Source organism: Bos taurus, chromosome 19 (genome assembly GCF_002263795.3).
Source record: "Bos taurus isolate L1 Dominette 01449 registration number 42190680 breed Hereford chromosome 19, ARS-UCD2.0, whole genome shotgun sequence".
In the NCBI taxonomy this organism is placed as follows: Eukaryota; Metazoa; Chordata; class Mammalia; order Artiodactyla; family Bovidae; genus Bos; species Bos taurus.
The window spans coordinates 35,025,109-35,044,206 of record NC_037346.1 but is presented as its reverse complement, the minus strand read 5'-3'; the positions used below and the strand labels follow the sequence as shown (position 1 = coordinate 35,044,206).

Sequence of the window (19,098 nt, the reverse complement as noted above, 5' to 3'; positions counted from 1 at the left end):
CAGGGATACCACATAATACCAAATCCAAAGAAACAAAAGGGCTCACAGTGAAAATTAAAAGTAGGTCACTTCTCACCACCCAGCTCTCTCCCCAGAGGCCAGCATTGGTGTCAGTTTCTGAGGATTCTGTGCACCTCTCTCTGTCCCCCGCCACACACACATTATTTTACTTTGCAAAAATGTAAACCAACAGAAATATTACAAGGATAGGACAATAAACACCCTTTGCCTAGATTCACCAATTAACATTTTGACACATTATGCTAAATATTTTATAAGGATTGTGTCATGTAATGCTCACAACAAGCACACCATCATGCCAGTTTTGTAGATGAGGTAATTGAGGCAGCCGGCAGGGGACGGCACTTGCCCAAGGTCAAGAGCTGGCCTTTCCCCTCAGGTGGCCACAGGATGTGGATCGTGGATCCACCTTTCTTCAGCTCCCTTTGGAGGGAAGTATTGTCTTACACTGACTTGAAATCCACCTCCCTGCGATGTTCATCGGATGCTCAGTGGAAAAGTACACAGCCCTGGAAGCATCTGCTGCTTCTGAAACCTTCCATTCCCTAAGCAACAGCTGCTGTCCCCGCCACTAACACATGCTTCGGTGTCACCTCCTCTGTGAGGCGAGTTGGCTCACCCCCCTGTTTGAAAACTCCGGTGGTGGACTCCTGACTGCCAGCAGAATGACCTTTACCCGTCGGAGCTTGAAACCCGAGGTCCAGGCTGCCAGCCCCATCCCGTCCGGCTCCTTCCTCCCTTACCCCATGCCCTCCCAACCTCTCACCTTCTGCTTGGATTTTCCCTCTTCCCTGAAGCCACCCCTGATCTCCCCGAGGAGCCCCCTCTCTGGGCTGCTGAGCCTTCGCCTGCGCCCCCTTTACAGTCTTCGCCAAGCGGTCTTTTGGTTAGGAGGCTGGAGAGTGGACGACTGGAGAGGGAGTTGGCCCGCCTAGCACAGCGACCCCTCCCTCCCCCAGTGACTTCGGGCCTTAATTTCCTCCAGCACGTCATGGGGGCAGGAATGCCTGGCTCAGTAGCTGGCATCGCGTCAGCCCTCACTAATCTCCCGCAATAGAACTGACAGCTCTTCCAGGCTGACGCCTCTTAGTCACCCCCTCGAAACCCTACCTCCCTCTCGTTAACTTCTCCGCTCCTTAGTATCCGCCCACGTAAAATGTGGATGGGGAGGCTGTGAGCCTCGCGCATATCAAGTACTTGGAACTGTATGGAGCCTTACTGACCGCCACGCGGGGCCCGCGCCCAGTGGGTGTCAAACTAATCCTCTCCGCGTGGGCGCGCGACCGCGAGGTTGCAGGAGCTGTTTGTGGAGCCGGCCGGTAGGCCCCTCTCTTCCCCGCCCCTCCCACAGGCCCCGCCCCGCCTTCAGGCTCCGCCCCCGCAGCTGTCAGGCCCGGCGGCCGCGCGCCCGTCCACCAAGCCTGAACGCCCCACCACTCCCCGCCTTCCTCCGCCTACACACAAGTTACCTTGCGCCAGGCCGCCTGCTGTCCCTCCCCCGACTCCCATTGGCTAGAGGGTTTCTTTGTTAGCCGGGAGGTGGAGCTGCCATTGGTCCGACGAGGCGCCGATCGCGCCGGGACGCGGGCCCGCCCCGCGCGCTGCCCCGCCCCGCGCGCTGGCCCGTCGCCTCCTCGCGCGCGCCCGCCGCCCTGGAGTGCGCCCGGCGCTCCGCTCCCCTTCGCTACGGCTGCGGGCGCCGAGGGCTGCGCGGGCACCAAGCGCGGGGACCGGCGGGGCAGTGGGAGCGGGAGCGGGCGCGCGAGGCCGCGTCCATGGGCCCGGGGTCGGCGGGCGGCGGCGGCGGCGGCGGCGCGGGCGGGCGGCTAGGGCCGCGCGCTCTCTGAGGCTCTGGCCTGCGTGCGCGGCTGGAGGCGGCGGCCGGGGATGCGGCGGCGCCCGGCCTGAGCCCGCGCCCGGCCATGTCGGCGGCCAAGGAGAACCCGTGCAGGAAATTCCAGGCCAACATCTTCAACAAGAGCAAGTGTCAGAACTGCTTCAAGCCCCGCGAGTCGCATCTGCTTAACGACGAAGACCTGACGCAGGTGAGCGGGCGGGGCGGACAAAGCGGCGCCCGCGGGACGAGCGGCGCCCTCCGCTCGCTGCCCGGTGACTCATGCGTTTCGGCGGCTCGGGGCGCCCGGCCGAGCGCGGGGAACAAAGCGCGGGGCCGCTTGCGGCCGTCCGGCTCCGCGCCCCGCCATCTCTCGCCGGTGGCTCCGGGCGGGGGCGGCCTGGGTCCGGGTCTCGCTCCGGACGCGACCCCGGGCCGCCGGCAGGAGGGGCTCGCGGCCTCCCCGCCCCCAGAGTCGCAGCTCCCGGCCGCGTCCCTCGTCCCCGGGGGGCTTCGCAGGCTTCGGCGGCGGAAACCCGCCCACAGCGCGGCGCCGGGCCGTCCCGCGTGCCCGGGCGGGGTTACTGGGACGGCCGGCCTCCGGAGCTGGGCTCTGCGGCCCGGCGGGAGCACTCCCGCTTCCTGGGCCGTCGTGCCCCCACGCGGCCTCTCCCCGGCCCCCATCTCCTCGAGGTCTCCCTGGTCTCTCTGCGCGGGGTTGGGAGCTGACCTCGTCGCGGCGGCTCCTTCCACCGGCTCACCGCTTTCCAGTGGCCGGGGTGGGCCGTTTCTCTCGCTGCGGAGTGGGTGGCCTGGCAGGGATGACGGCACGGGACCCGCCGCCGTCCCCAGCGGCCAGGAAAAGACTCCCGTTACCGAGACTCCACACCCGGGGCGGCAGAGTCAGAGCGTCAGGACCTCAGGGCCCACTCCCGGTGGTGAGTGGGCTTCTAAGGGACATGCCCTTCTCTCCACCGGACTCCTCGCCCGGGGAAGCAGTTCCTGTGACGATGAGGGTCCTGGACCAGGACTCAGGAGACCGAGCTTCTTAGGCTTGCTGTCACTGGCAAGTGTGTGACCTTGAACAAGTCCGTTTGCTCGGTATAGTTTCATTTCCTTCTCCATAAATTGGGAGCAGGAATCTTCCCTCACCAGGCTGTTATGAAAAGCGGCGTGATACCTTAGTAAACTTTTTCCTTTTACAGCTTAAAAAACAAACAAGAATCACCTGCAGAACAGTAAACTTGAATTTAGAAAGTTTCTGGTCTTGGCAAGGGTTATTCTGAGAGTTTTCTAGTTATTCTAGACAGCTGCTTAAATTGAGTGTTTACACCTCAAAGGGCTTGTTTTCTGATTCTTAAGCTTAGTTGAACTGGAATGAAATCTGCATATTTGAAATGTATCTGTTTAAAAAATGCTGATTATTAATTGGATTCGTGGGTGGATGTTGCAAATTTAAAAGTACCTTAATCTTGCAGTGTATTCACAGTTGAACTGTAGGTTTTGAAATAGGCCTGGGCCCTCCCAGGCACAAGTGGAATGGTAGTTTCTGAAATGATTGGGTTATTTGTGCCTGGAGGGATTACGCCAGGCTTCTACCTCCTGGGATCTTTCAGGAAGAAACTGCTCTTGAAAAGAGGAGGGAGACTTAGGGCGGTTGCCAACAGCCTTAGCTGCTGCTCCCTGCATCCGGCCCCCCCCTCCACCCCATCCTCATGGCTCCATTAGGAAACCTCAGCCAATCGGTTCCCATCAGTCTTCCCCAAGTCCTTGCTTCCTGTTGCCCCTCCCGCCCCGGGCTTATTTTAGACCGTCAAGGCTGGAAGATAGATTAGGGATCATCGAGGCTACCTCCTCTTTAAGGCGTTTATCCGTTAGTTGTTCTCCTATGCATTTCTCTGCATACACACGGAGTCAAGTACAGTGAAAAAATCTTTTTTAACCTAAACTGTGTGCATTTTTGCTCTGCCACATAATTTTTTTTCTCTCTTCTTGATGATGTCTTGTAGCCATTTTCATGGTCATACATATCAGTATACCAAACTTGTTTTGCATTTTGTATTGTCCGGGATGTACCATAGTTTAACCATTACCTTATTGCTGGGCAGCAAGGTTCCTTACTGGTTTAGTTGTTACAGATAGTGAATGCTTCAATGAACAGCTTTCTAACTGCTTTTGGGTATGTGTGTGCGCACCTGCACACGCACAAGTGCAAGTATTTCTCTGGGGGAAGATCTGTAAAAATAGAATGAGTGAATTGATATAAAATATATTAAATACATACATATATTTTTTCCAGGTAATCATCAAATTGTCTTCCGGAAAAGACTGTATATCTTATCATTGCCACGACTGGGTATTATCAAATGATTTAGTTCTATAATAATTTCCCAAGTTACCAGTGAGGTTAAGCCTCTTTTAATAATATTTGTTGGGTATATTTTGTTTCTTTTGTGGATTTTCATATTATTTCCCCATTTCTCTATCAGGTTAGTCCCCCCCAACCCCTCATCCCATTGAGTTGTGGGAGTTTTCTGTATATATTCTAGGTCAGGAGTCCACAAACTTTCTGTAAAAGGTCAGATAGTAAATATTTCAGCCTTGTGGGCCATAGACCTCTGTGGCTACTATGGAGCTCTGCCACTGTACAACAAAAGCCGCTGTGTGAAGCTGCTATAGACAAGATGTAACCTAAGGGGTATGGCTGTTTCCAGTAAAACTTCATTTACAAAAACAGGCAGTTGGGAGGATTGGCCTGGAGCCATGGTTTGCTGACTCCCACTCTACATACTAATTTGGTACCTGGGTCGTCTTGTGGCGTGCAGGCTTCTACAGCACGCAGGCTCAGCGGTTGCAGTACCTGTTATATACTGTGTTTAAGTGAATGTAAGGTGTTTTCCTCTTTTTACATGTGTGTGTTAGTCGCTCAGTTGTGTCTGACTCTGTGACCTCATGGACTGTATGTAGCCTGCCAGGCTTCTCTGTCCATGGAACTCTCCAGGCAAGAATACTAGAATGGGTTGCCATATCTTTCTCCAGGGGATCTTCCGGGACAGGGATTGAACCGGGGTCTCCCACACTGCGGGCAGATTCTTTACCTTCTGAGCCACCTGGGAAGCCTTTATATGGTAGTTTTAAATATGAATGCAGTTAGGTTTCCATGTTTTCCTTTATAGTTTGTAGTTTTAATGTCATGCTTATAAAGGTTTTATTTCCAGCATTATAGAATAGCCTCTAATATTTTCTCTAATATAAGTAAGCAAATATTATTTTTATGCTTAACTTTGTTTGTGTTTTTTGGCCACACTGTGTGGCTTGTGGGAATCTTAGTTCTCTGACGGGGGGATCGAACCTGGGCCCTTGGCAGTGAAAGGAGCATGGTGTCCTAACCACTGGACCTCCAGAGAATTACCTGTGCTTAGCTTTTTAACCCATTGGGTTTGTGTTGTAGGAAGATAATAATTCTGGCTAAAGGCAGAAGCTGTAATAGATGCTCTTGAAGAAGTCCAGGTAAATGTCTGTAAAGGTCTTCTCCAGGTCAGTGCTGACACTGGGAACAAGACATTGGTAGTCGATCAGAGGTGGGAATTGAGGAAACCTGATTGGGTAAAAGTACCTTTAACGGCAGTTGAGAATAGCAGATTTGGAGTAGATTTGGGGGAGTAGGGAATTCCCGAGTAAAAAAAGCAGTACATGTGACTTCAAGGAGGTGGAGGTCCAATATGGTCCTTAGGTGGAATCACCTGCTTAGGTAGTTGTTTAGAGCTGGAGGAGGGGTTGAGGCCCGGTGGGAATTCTGATGCCATAGAAGTGAATGGAGTTGCTCATGAGGCTGTGTAGAGTGAAACGAGAGGGGGGAGGCTTGTTGGTCAGTGGGAGCAGCAGGTCTGGAACTGAGGGGTCTTGGCTTCCGGGTCCTCGTGCCAGCCTGGGTTCCTGGGGCTGTTGGCTGGATGTCTCCCTCTCCAGCTGACTTGTGCACCATTAAGCACGGCTGTTTGTGAAAGAAATCACCAAACTTCAGTTCTGGTCCCTGGTCTAGCACTGTTTTGGGACCTTGGCTGGGTTGTCTCTCTCCAGGAGAAAGAGGAGGTTGGTCTTGGTCTTTCCTAGCTCTTCAGCCCTCCTGTGTCTTCCCTCAGCCCCCTAGTCTAATTCTGCCCCTTGCTGCGCTCGTACTCCAGTGCTGGGGCCGCTGGGGCCTCTGGGGCATTGGGGTAGCAATCCCAGACATGGAGGTGGGTAGACCAGGCCTTGCTGTCCTTGTGAATCATTTCACCAGTCAGTTCATCATTTCTCTTCTGTGACTTTCTTAGATGTTCCAGGGTATGGAACTTCTTTATTTGACTTAACATTTATCTCAGAAACAACGGAAAGATTTCATGCCCACCCATTTTAGAAGATTTGTGATTATTCAGCTTGGTAGATAGTTTGGTAAAGGGTGTGTCAGAAGTCCCAGACCTTACAAATGACCAAACAAGCACATGAAAAGTGGTTAATATCATTAGTCATTAGGGAAATGCAAATTGAAACCACAATGAGGTACCACTTCATACCCACCAGGATGGCTGTAGAAGAAAAAGGGAAAGTGTTAAGTGTGGTGAAGATGTGGCGAAGTTGGAGCCCTCGTGCGTTGTTTCTGGGAGTGTAAAATGGTACAGTTGCTCTGGGAATCAGCTTGGCACTTCCTCAAAAGAATCAGCACGTGACTCAGTGATTCCATTCCTAGCATATACCCAAAAGAATTGGAAACAGGTATTCAAACAAATAGTTTTATGCCTATGTTTCTAACAGCACTATTTACAATAGCTGAAAGTAGCACCAACCCAAGTATTCATCAGTGGACGAACAGAGAAATTATTGTCTGTCCGTACACTACAGTATCATTCAGTTATAAAAAAGGGATGAAGTAATGAGACGTGCTACAACATGATTGACCCTCAAAAACTGATATTACGTGAAAGAGTCAGACACAAAAGGTCAAATACTGTATGATTGCGTTGATATGAAATGTCCACAACAGGTAAATCTGTAGAGACAGAAAGCAGATTAGTGGTTGCAAGCGTTCTGGTTAGAGGGGAACAGGGCATACCTGCTGATGGGATCAAGGTTCTGTTTTGGAGTGATCTTAGACAGAGAAGCTGTTTGCCCAACACTATGTACTAAATGCCACTGAACTGTTCTGTTGAAAGTGGTTAATTTTATGTGATGTGAATTTTGTCTCAATAAAAAAAGTTCAAGAATCACACACACACACAAATCCTAAACCTGCCCTCTGCTTCTAGTGTCTCTGGAGTGAGTATCTGATTGTTTTGTTTCTAGAGTCTAGGGATTGGCAAATACTTTCTTAAAGGGCCAGATAATATTTTCAGCTTTGTAGGACCACAGGCAAAATTGAGGCATTTAGGTACGTACTTATATAACCATTTTAAAATGTAAAAACCATTCTTGGTCTCGGGACCTTAAGAAAAAGTAACCAGTGGGCTAGATTTGGCCTCTGGAGTGAGCATACATAGCTTTCCAACCCCCAACCCACTGCCACCCCTCACCCTCTGCCCCCCCCCCCCCCCGTTAGACCAGCCCTGTCCAGTAGAACTGTAATGCAAGCCAGATAGGTAATTTAAAATTTTTTGGTTGCCACAAAGTAAAAAGAAACAGGTGAGATTAATTTTAATTATATTTAACCTAATGTATCTAAAACATTAATTACTGTTTCAACATGTAAACATGCTGTTATGTGCACTTTACCTTACAGCACCTGGTCCAGACTAGCCTCATTCCAAGTGCTCAGTGTCCACGTGTGGCTGGCTGTTGTCTACAGTGATGAATGGGGCGGCTCTGGCTGCAGTGGCCTGGCCCACAGCTGGGTTCTTGAGACCCTCCGGGGAAGCCCAGGGTGGGAAGGCTGTGCCTGTGGATTTTTCCTCCTCAGCTCGCGTTCAGAGTCCTGGAGCTACAAAAAGAGTATCAGCTGGGACTGACACTCTTATCTGCATCCCCTCATGGTGTGTTTTTGCCAACTTCAGGGGTTCTTTCTTTGAAAGTCACTTTTCTTTTGGTGACTCCTTTTACTGTACTTGAGAGCTCTGGGCTCTGGTTCCTACTGCCCAGCAGGGCAGAGGAGAGCAGGGTGCTGGCTGGCCCGGGCTTAGTAGACACCTGCTGTGGGGAGCGAGTGGGAGCCCAGGGTGGGTGGTGGGGGCACGTGGAGGTGGGGTGCCTGCGTCGGGCACCACCCTCTGTGTTTGCTCAGTGCTCTGCGGCTGCCTCCTCGTTGCTTCCCCAGCCTTCTAGCCTGCTGCTTGACCTTTCTTTCTGAGTTCTTGTTCCCTTGCCATGCAGAAGGGCTACAATGGAAGACCTGTGTTCTATTCTTGGCACAGACCTTGCAGGGTGACCCAGAAAGGTCACCTGTGTTCTCCTGGCCTCAGCTTCCCACCTCTAAAGCCATTGCCCACATTTTGTTCTCAGGAGTGGTCTAGTTCTCTAACGGAATGGATGGAGAGTACTGACCAGGCCTGTGAAGGCCACCATCTCCCTTTGTGGTAATTAATATTCCAGAAAGGATGCCAAGGGCCTCTCCTGTGGGGAACAGCCTTTGTTTGGGCTCTCTCCAGATCACTGGCACCCTGATGCTGTTTAGCTGAAATAAATTTGACTTGGAATACTTATCTTTAAGTTGTTACCAAGTTGCCATCTAGATGTGAAAAAAGAGCCTTGAGCCAGGGAGGAGAGGCTGGAGGGAACTGCGCTTCTGCTGCCTTCACCCTCGTGCTGTGGGCGGCGGGCAGGACATGGGGAGGAGGGGGAGCGCTGGGGGCTGGTTTCGAAGCAATTAATCTGAGAAAACAGGCTTCCTTTATCCTTGAAAACTTACTCTCTGAGCATCACTTTCCCATCTGAGACAACATGGTTGAACCAGGTCAGCAGTTTTCAAACTTTAAATTGCAGCACCTTTTACTCAAAGGAGTCTCGTACAGAAGCATGTATGAAGCCGGAGAAGTGACATGGTTCTGGGCGACAGGCGGTTGGCACGTGGCCTCTCAGCCGTTTGTTTGTTTCTCACACATGGGCCCTCCAGTTGTTTCTGAGAGTACGAGGGGCAGGTTTGAAGCCTCTGCCTGAGATTTTGTGGTCCCTTTGATTTTAGCAGCGAGGGCTCTGTGAAGCGGTCTGGGCTCTTTCACAGCTGCCCTGTGGCTGGGACCCCCAAACGCCCAGCTCCACTGATCTTATGTTCTCACTTCCTTTGGGGGCAGGAGAGCCAGAGGCTTGGCATTTTGTCTCTGGAGACTGGACTAGACTCTTCCAAACCACTTGCTGGTTTCCTCAGGGTCATCCCAGTTCACATGAAACCATAGCCTGATTCTTGCCTGAAGCCTGTAACCCTTCTGGCTCCTTCCTCCCCTCGCTCAGCTTGGTGTGTGTGCTGTGCTGAATGGTGTCCTGCCCCCAGGCTTGGGGTCAGCTTGCACTGAGGGTGAATGGACAGGCCTGTGCAGTCCTCCTGAGCCTGCGTTGCCCTGGATCCGGTGTTGTGAGTACCATGACCTCCTTCCACTGTCTTCAGCTGGGGAGGCGAGCAGGGCTGGGGGCAGCATGGCCGCCTATGGAGTAGGGACATGGAGAACCGGTCAGGGTTAGGTTAGATCAGCCTGAGGTCACTGAGCTGCCTAGGGATGGGCTGTGTTCCACCTGGTTCCCATGCCAGCTTATATGCGGCCAGGAGCCCGGCCTCCCTTCTCCTGGGAAGGCCACTGTGACTTGTTAACCTGTTAAGGTTTCAGTAGGAGGCCGAGGTCTGCAAACTAAGTTGAAGCTGTTTAATGGACTTCTAATTCCTACCCCAAGGAGAAGGGGCCTGAGGGGCTGGTTGATCCCCCCACCCTTAAGCAGGTGAAGGATTGTCCCCGTTAGCAGATGGAGCCACTGAGACCCAGAGAGGTTCAGCCTAGGTCACAGGAAGGCCAGTGTGGAGTTTTCAGAGTTCTGTTTGCCCACTCTGTCAGAAAGCAAATGTTAACCTTTCTGTCAGAGACAGGGCCTTGCCCTGACTTGGATTCCTTAGTTGGTGGGGGGCATAGGAAGGGCAGAGCATTTCGCAGGTCCTAACATCTCAGCTTTGGGGTATTGCACATCTCCTGGACAGGCTGCTGGCCTGTTGCAGTGACCACACCTTTGGTGAGCCTTGAACGGGAAGCACTGTTTTCCCCTGAGGATTCCGAATCAGGAAGTAGTTGTGTCCTTGATCTCCAGATCCTAAAGCCCTGGTTGGAACAGGGAGACTCCATGTTCTCTCCCCTCCCAGTGTCCTGGTGTGCAGCTCAAGGGGCCAGGCAGGGGAGCAGCTGCTGAGAGTCCCAGGAGAACCAGAGAAAGAGTCCAGGTCCCCCGGGTGCTACTCTCAGAGCCTCTCTACCTTAGCTGGCGGGTCTTCTGCTTGGGGACCGCTCTGACCTACAAATCTGACACAGTCCCACTTTTAGTTCACACGTGCTCGGGTAAGGGAATGGGAGGGTTGAGGACGGGGGCTTTCAGCTCGGATTTGGGTCTTATGCTGCTTAAGCAACTTAGCAACTTACTCAGAGTCTAAGTGTCTGCATCCTCCCTCTGAAAATGGGGGCTGCAACAAGACCCACGTCTGGGTGCCTGTGAGGATGGGGTTGCAGGAAAGAGCAAGCCTCAGCTCTGTAAACGCCTGAGTGTGTGGTGGGCACGTGGTGACCCCGAGAGGGGACCTGCCTCTGTGATGAGATTCTGCGGCATGGCTGCCCTCAAACTCTGTCTGTCTACCTGGTGCCCACACAACAGAAGCCCAGGCTGCCCCTCTCTTGTGAGCTGCTTGGCACCACTTAGCAGCTGCCCTACATCAGCCCCTAGGGATTGGAAGGACCATAGTCCGTTTGCTTGTGTGGGTTTGATTTTCAGAACATGTTTAAGTATGAAGAGTGAACCAGTTTTAAGAATTTTTAGAGTATAAGAAGCGAAGAGGCAGGGCTCCCCTGGTGGTTGGTGGCTAAGACTCTGTGCTTCCATTGCACGAGGCACAGGTTCTGTCCCTTTAGTCAAGGACCTAAGATCCCACATGCTGCTCTGTGTGGCAAAAACAACAATGACAAAACTGGAGAGGCCAGGTACGTTGGACTAAGACCTACCACTGGAGGGTGTGGGCTGCTCCAGAGGCCAGCAGCCGGGACAGTAGGCACCCCTGAGCACCTGCCGAGCCCAGAGAAATGCACACTGTCAGTCCCAGGAAGGGCAGTTGTTTAGTCGAATGGCAGTGGCACGCCCCAATTTCAGAAGTCACTTCGTGTGGAACTGTCTCAGTTGCCGTCAGCAAGGTGGCAGAGGGTTAAGAGAAGCTGCTTATCCTTCAGGTGCCCCTGGGAACAGTTGTCTGGGAATCCAAGCTTGTGCAGTGGGCCTGGGTGAAAGGGCCGGAGGAGCATAGAGAGCAGCAGCCGGGCCTGGTACTGAGTCGCTGGGCAGTGAGCAGGAGATTGGCCCAGGCCCTTGGGTCACCAGCTTCGATAACTCGCCTCAGCTGGCAGATGGGTCCTCTGGCTTTCTCCCCCACTGCCCCACATCCTTTAGGGATCACACACTCTTTCAGGGCGTGGAGCCTTCTGCCAAGGGCACCCTTCTGTGGGGTCTAAATGAGCAGACGTGGCTCCCTGTGAGAGTTTGCAGTCTAGCTTGTCAACAGGCAGGTGCCATCTCGGCAGACAGCCCGTTGACTCTCATCCCTACATCTCCCTTCCCTCCTGGAAACCTGTGAGCTTAGGGTTTTCTTCCTGGGAATGGAGCCAGCGTACCGGCCACATAGGCGTCTCTGGTGTGGTTTTCTATACTTAGGTGGAGGAGTAGTTGATGTGCTCTGGGATTATTTTCTGTGGCAGTGGTGGGATTCAGAGCTGACAGTAATTGCTGTGTGCCCAGCCACTGCTAACTCATTTACATTCACGGCAGCCTTATGAATTAGACAGATAAGAAAACTAAGATGGAACGAGGTCCTGGAACTTGCGCAGACAGTCTGACCTGGACCCTCCTCCCAGGGTTCCCAAACGGACCTGAGTGGGTTCAGGCCAGCCTTCTGGACCTTAGGTCTCTGGCCCTGTGTGGCCTCTGGCCCCTCACGTCTGGGACCTGCCCTGCCGGAGTGTGTGTGTGCTGGGAAGGGCGGAGTGGAGGCGAAGCTTGGGCTGAACTTGTTACATTTCCTGTCTCTCTCTCACTTCCTTTCATCAGACTCTCCTGTCCTACCTGTCACTTTATAGGAAGCACTGCTTTTTGAGGGACAGGGTGTGACTTTTTCCTGCAAAACCATTGGCTCCAAAATTTGTCCCATGCATTCTTCCCTTTGCCACAAATGGCGTCATGTTCCAAAAATCCTGTGGCCACGGGCTCCTAGTCAAGCCCAAACAGGGAAGGGGTTTTTTAAAGTGTTCCTTTCCCCTCTTCCTCCAGCTGCTGCAGTCCAGGGAGGAGGCCTGGGCACGGACTGGACTTGTAGGGCATGTGTGTGGGCAGAGGGGTGAGCAGGAAGCTGAGCTGGGGAATGAGGGGTGGTGGCCAGCAGGCTGGTGGCTGCGTGCCCTCCCATCTCGGGGCCTGGGATCCAGTGAGCTCTGTATGTGAGTTTTTGGGTTTTTTTTGTGGTAAAATTCATGAAATGTAAAATTAATAATTTTAAAGGGTACAGTTCACTTGGATTTAGCACATGCACAATATGCTCAATTCACCAGTACTCTGTAATGTAAACATCTCATCACGATATGCTAAAGTCACCAGCACTCTGTAATGTAAACATCTCATCACACCAAAAGAACATCCATTACTACTGAGCAGCTTTATCCCACTTCCCACCCCCATCCTCAACAGCCACCAGTCTGCTTTCTGTCCCTACAGATTTACCTATTCTGGATATTTCATCAAAATGGAATTGTAGAAATTGTCACCTTTTGTTTGGCTTTTTGCACCGAGCATGTTTTCAGAGTTCACGCGGTAACACGAAATCAGTGTGTACTGCTTGTTTCTGGATGAATATTGCATTCTATGGCATAGAACATTTTGTTTATGTCTGTCTGTAGATGGACACTTGGGCTGTTCTGCCTCTGGCTGTTGTGAATCGTGCTGCTGTGAACACACATCTGTCTGACTCCTCAGCTCTTCAGGGTGGAGACTGGCTTGTGGGGGTATTGCTGGGTCCCGTGGAGATCTGCTGTGAGCTGCACTGGGAAGCACCTCATCGGGCACGGGCCAGACCTCAGCACTGTGGACAGTGGGGTGCAGGGGCAGAGATGGCATGGGCGGGCGGAGGAGTCCAGGATGAGGACCTGGAGGGGCTGTGCCTGTGTGCAGGAGCAGCCAAGGCCACCCCCTGCCCCAACCTCCGTTCCCTCCTGAAGATCCTGTTGAGCAGGAGCTAAGCTGGGGCTTCAATGTCCTGGGGTCGGGGGCCATGGGAGCTGAAGGCCAGGCGATGCAGGGAGATGCTGGTGCACCCCTGAATGGCGAGGTGTTGGGAAGCTTCTGGGAGCTAGTCGCCAAGGGACTTGGGGTCAGTTAGACAGCTGTTGTTTACTTCTTTGATCTCTCTTAAAGGATTTTTAACAACGGTCACCAAAAAGGGGAAACAACCCCAGTGTCATCAGTAAACAAATGTGGTCCGTCCACACAACGGAATGTTATTTGGGCATGAAAAGGAGTGAGACAAGCACCCATTATAGCACAGCTGAGCTTAGAAAGCATACACTCAGTGAGTGAAGTCAGGCACAGAAGACCATGTGTTACCCGATTCCGTTCGTGTGAAACGTCCCTATTAGGCAACTTTGTGAAGACGTAAAGCAGGTTAGTGGCTGCTGGGGACCCTGGGGGAGGGTGTGTGGGAATGACAGCTAAAGTGCATAGGGCTGCTTTTCCAGGGTGACGAGCTGTTCTAGACTTGATGGTGGTGATGGATGCAATACAAACCTGAATTTGTATTGAATTTTACACCTGTTGTACAACAGAGGAGTTGTATGGTACGTGAATTATGCCTCAAAAAAGTATGTTGTTACAAAAATAACCCAAAGCCATTATTATCCCCATCTCAGTTTTGGTTTCTGCTTGTTGTTTGGTCAATAAGTTGTGTCCGACTCTTTTGCGACCCCGTGGACTATATATAGCCTGCCAGGCTCCTCTGTCCATGGGATTTTTCCAGGCAAGAAGACTGGAGTGGGAAGCCATTCCCTTCTCCAGGGAATCTTCCCAACCCAGGGATCAAACCCACATCTCCTGCTTGGCAGGCGGGGTTTTTGCCAGGAAAGAGCCACCAGGGAAGCCCAGCCCACATTTTGCCAAGCCATTATTTGACATCTTTGTTTCCTGTATTTCTGTCATTTTTGGCTTGGCATTTGCTGCCCCATGTGTAGCTAACGCTGCAGATTCCACCTCCGTCCTCTGCTCCATCCTAGTTACCCCAGGTCCCCAGGAGCGTGTTGGACTGCCACGGCATTGGCCTTGCTGTGTCGCACCCACGTGTGCACATCTGCACACACAGCTTGGGGCTCGGCTGTGGTCAGGTGTGTGGCAGCAGTGTGGATGTGTTCTGTGCTGAGAGCAGTTGGCGTTCGGGTGATTGTTTCATCAAGTATTTATTGTCTCTGCCTCTGTCCTGTGCTACTTCTGATTTGGCCGCAGGGTAGGCCTGTCAGAGGATTCTCGGGCTTAGAGCTCTGAGGAGGGCCCCAAAGGCTCCAGCCGCCTGGCCGTTTGGGATGCGCCCCCCACCCCCCGGGAACCCCACTCTGTAACGTGCTCCCAGGGAGGGGGCGGCACTGTGTGAGAGGCTCTGCTGCTGCTGGGAGGAGCGTGGGGCTCCTCACATGCCAGCTGGCCTCCCTGACCTCCATCTCTGCCATTGGCCTGTGCTTGCTCCTCACGGAGGTCTCTTCCACATCCTTCCTCGCTGCTCCCTGCTGCCGAGGTCCTTACCCTTAGCTCCACGATTTGTGTCTTTGTCTCATTGTAGGTATTCTCTGTGGCTCTGTTGTCTTTGCAACCTGACTTTTAGCAGCAGAGATGTGTAAACTGCGTTTCTTGTAAGTTTCTTTCTTTAGGGCCATGTGTCCTGGTGTAATTAGTAGGCTCCCTGCTCATTTCCCAGAGTGTCCCAATTTGGATGCTAAATGGATGGAGTTGCTCTACTTATGAGGCTCTGCTTTTTCTGGGCAGAGGTGGGAGCCCGTGCTTGCACTTCTGTCTTTGTGTGCACAGATAGGAAAGACTCCTTCTGAGGAAGAGCCTCATGGCCTCTGTCCGCTCCCTAAACCCCTTCACAGCCCTTGGTGCCTGGCCATGCCAGGTGGACAGCTCCATGGAGGGTGGCTTGTGGTCCATCCTGTGGTGAGCTCCTTACAGGGACCACGAATCAGGACTCCACGCAGATCCCAGGCCTCAGGTGGAGGGATGTCTGGGGAGGCCCTAGTGACAGGGTCAGGACTAGACCCCCAAGGAGAATACCCACTGGGTTCGTGCATCCTGCTGGGGTGGCGCCAGCTTTACTCCTGGGAGTGGCTCACTGATGTGGCCTCGGCCTCGCCTTGTCCCACCCTCGCCTCTGTGCGTCCAGAGGTTAGAGGCACGATACGGGAGGTGGCCTTGACTCACACTTGTTGAGACACTGCGGTTTCCTTGTATGTGAGATGAGGAAGAGTGGTACAGAGTGCGTGAGTGAAGTGGCTGGTGCAGTGACCTGCCTTGCAAGTCGTGGGTGTTGACTGTTGGCACTGGGGAGTAGGACGGCTGGGTAGCAGAGCAGACTGAAGGGCATCTCGGAAAGCCTGCCCACGCGCCCACTCGATGCAGCGTGCATCCTTAGGGCCACTCACCTCGTGGCTCCCTTTTCTCAGAAGCCACACTTTCTTTCACCCTAGGTCCTGATGGTGTTGAATCGGGTGCAGGGGCTGCCCCGCGATTGTGCTCGTCTTGGCAGTGGCCAATGATCCTCTGCTGGCTTTCAGAGGCAGATGACATGCCCGGGAAGCTCATGCCGGCAGGTGTGCCCACGTGGAGGAGTGTAGTTTGGGTCTGGAACTGAATGGCCGTAAAGCAGCAGGACAGTGTTCTCTGCTGAGGGCTTGAGACCCTTGGACGTGTCTTAGAGACGAGTCCCAGCACAGTGGCCCACGATGTGTTGGGAGGAGAAGCCTGAGGTGGGATCTGCAGGGATGGCTGACCTGGTTGCCCTGGTAGGTTTGCTCTAAGTGAGAAGCCCACGCGCCTGGGGTCTTGCTCTAGTGGCTTGTGGGGGCGTGTGCTGACCCAGGTGTGGGTCAGGCAGGTGGGACAGGCCTCCCGCTGCGGTCTGCCTAGATGGAGTGTTCTTTCTCAGGTGGCCGGGACAAGGTGAGGGCAAGGCTTCAGGCTGACCTGGACGTGTGCCCACATTTTGTGTTACTGATTTACCTCCACATGTCCCAGAAAAGACAGGCGACCTCAAAATCTCCTGTGATTTACATGCTCATAAAGATAGCCAGACAGCTGCTACCCAGGCATCATTTCTCCTTTTGGAATAGAAATGCAGAAGATATCGAAAAACCTGTTTGCTATGAGCGCATGGAAGCGTTTCCACAAAAACTTGGGGAAAAGAAGAGCAGGGAGCCAACCTCAGAAGCACTTAGCTTCAGTCTACAAACATCCCATCCTCGGAGCATTCGCTAGATCCTCACCTCAGGCCTCTGTGCAGCTCCTCATCCTCCAGCTTGGCCCAGGAATGCCCCTGAGCTGGGACGCTGGCCCCCACAGTATGGGTCTGTCTTCAAGGCTGTGTGGGACCCCTATCCTTGAAGAACTTTCATGAGGCTGGTGCTTGGAGCTGACATGTCCAGCCTTGTGTGAGGGTGCCTGTGTGGGGTTCGCATGCTTTGCCCCGCCTGACTCAGGCATCCTGGGGTCCGCTCCGGGCTGGCCTTGGATGCTCTACAGCCCTCCCTTCCACGCTGTTCTGGGGCCGTCTCGCGTGCCAGGTCCACTCGGGCTCATTCCCCTGAGCACTGCTGGCCCTAAGCCCCGCCCCGGTTTGGTTTGAGCTCCAAACCCATGCCGAGTTGCTGCTCTGTGCTGTCTCTTTAGGCGCCGTGTCTGGCTGTGGGATTGCCAGGGAGGAGCAGGGAGACGAGTTCTCTCCACGTGTGGCCGCCTGGCTGCTCCTAGAGTGCCGGCTTTCCTTTGTCGTCTCTGCTTTCTGTCAGGGCCACCATGGTGCACGTGGTGTTGGTGGGGATTGGATTCAGGAAAGGGAGGACATTTGGAGGCCAGCCTGTCCACGTGCTCCTCAGCTCTCAGCTTGTCCCTTGGTGTCGGGGATGGACAGGTTCCTCCTGGTGACTGGGCTCCGTGTGTGGAAGGTAGAGGTGTGGCCTGGGCTCACCCTGTCCTGGCTCGGAGGCCTTGCAGCAGCACCTGGAGGACAAGTGGGGAGCAGCCGAGTGCTGCCTCAGTGTGTCCACTGACTCACGTGTCAGGTGGCCCTGCTTTGCACTGGGCACCTTGCTGAACAAAGGTGGGATGTGAAAGCAGAAGGGCTGGAGATGGCGGGGGGGCTTGGAGAAGGGCCTGGGGGTAAGCAGGGCTTTGCTGCAGGGTGGGGTTTCCTCTCTGCAGAGGCCTGTGTATGCAGAGCCCCGAGGCCAGAAGACAGTTTTCTATTCATGGGAGGTGTGAGTATGGGCACAGCTTGGAGGAGGGGAGCCCCAGTAAGTTCTCGGTGAGCAGCTGGCTCTGGGTCGGTTACTCTACTTGAAGGGACCTGCGTAGAGACGAGGGGTTACTCCTGCCCATGGAGGAGAGGTACTTGTGTGGGGGGCCTTTAGGATGACAGGGGTGGGAAGGTGGTACCCGCATTTCTGCATGGATGGTTGTGGGTGCCACACTGTGGGATGTGTCTGCTTTTCTTAGGGCCCCTTGTGCTCTGGGACAGGTGAAGCTGAGGGGGACAGAAGAGCGAGCCTTGCAGCCTGTCAGAAGTCTCTAACAAACGTCTCCTTTCTTTGAGCCTCAGATGGGCCCTGTGAAGCTGAGAGCCCAGCACGTAATGCCTGGACGCCGTAGGGCTGGTTGTGATTGGACAGCTGTGTCCAGAGGCCTGGATGTGTCCCACTTGGCCTGATGGAACCCAGGCCTGCCCCGGGAGGGTGGTGCAGGGGGAGGGGGATGAAGAAGCTCGCATGGTCCGGTCGATAGCCTTCAGAAATTGCGTGTGCCTGTGGCCTCAGGAGAAGCTGAGGCCATGGCAGGCTGCTTGGCCTGGGGCTGGCCCCTGTGGACTGCAGAAGCCTTCGTGGCTAAACCTCTTTGCTCTTGGGTTGCAGTGGGTCCTCTTCTGGGGGGCATATGCCTGTGTGTGTGGAGCAAGTATCTGAAAGTAATAGGTTTTTGGTTTTTATTTTTAATTAAAATTTTTATTTTGAGACCATTGTAGTTTTGCATGCAGATGTAAGATACAATCCAGAGAGATCCTCTGTATTCTTTACCCAGTTTCCCTCAGTGGCTGCATCTTATGTTAATAAAACTACAGGGCATTTCACAGTCCTCCTGTCCTCTTACCTCTGCTGCCTCCTTAACTCCTAGCAGCTGCAAGTCTGTCTCCATGTCTAGAAATTCCATATTTCAGGCATGTTGTGTCAGTGGAATCGTACATCACGTAACCTCAGGGTTAACTTTTCCACTCACCCTAATTCTCTGGAGACTCATCCAAGTTGAGTATATCACCAATTGTTTCCTTTTAATTGCTGAGTAGTATTCCGCAGTGTGCATGGATTAACCACCCATTCGCTGAAGGACATCTACATTGCTTCCAGGTTTTTGTTGGCCTTTACAAATAAAAGAGACAGTAACCACTGACATACAGTTTTTGTGAAGTGTAAGCTTTTGTTTCTCTGGAATGTGTCCAGGAATGCAGTTCCTGGGTTATGTTGTAGTTGGGTGTTTGTTTGCTTATCTATGGCTGCTCTGGGTCTTGGTTGCTGTGCCCCAGCTTTCTCTAGCTGCTCTCAGCGGGGGCTCCTCTTCCTTGCAGTGCTTGGGCCCCCCGTTACTGTGGCTTCTCTTGTGGTAGAGCACCGGCTCTGGGTGTGCAGTTGTAGCACGTGGGCTCAGTAGTTGTGGAACGTGGTCTTCGTTGCCCTGTGGCATCCAGAATCTTCCCAGACTAGGTATCAAACCCATGTTTCCTGCATTGGCAGATGGATTCTTATCTATTG

General features: G+C 53.2%; 1 protein-coding gene across 13 annotated transcripts in view; it reads left to right on the top strand.

Annotated features, from left to right (window-relative positions):
• Positions 1-1,656: 1,656 nt before the first annotated feature.
• MPRIP (myosin phosphatase Rho interacting protein) overlaps positions 1,657-19,098 on the top strand; it is a 92,889-nt gene continuing 75,447 nt past the window's right edge. For all 13 annotated transcript variants that reach the window (XR_009491540.1, XR_009491539.1, XM_024980263.1 and 10 more), the window contains exon 1: positions 1,657-2,066. Coding sequence is in view for 11 of the 13 variants with exons in the window: in XM_024980263.1 (XP_024836031.1) it covers positions 1,944-2,066 (123 nt within the window). In the remaining 2 variants the exon portion in view is untranslated. The remainder of the gene's footprint in view (positions 2,067-19,098) is intronic.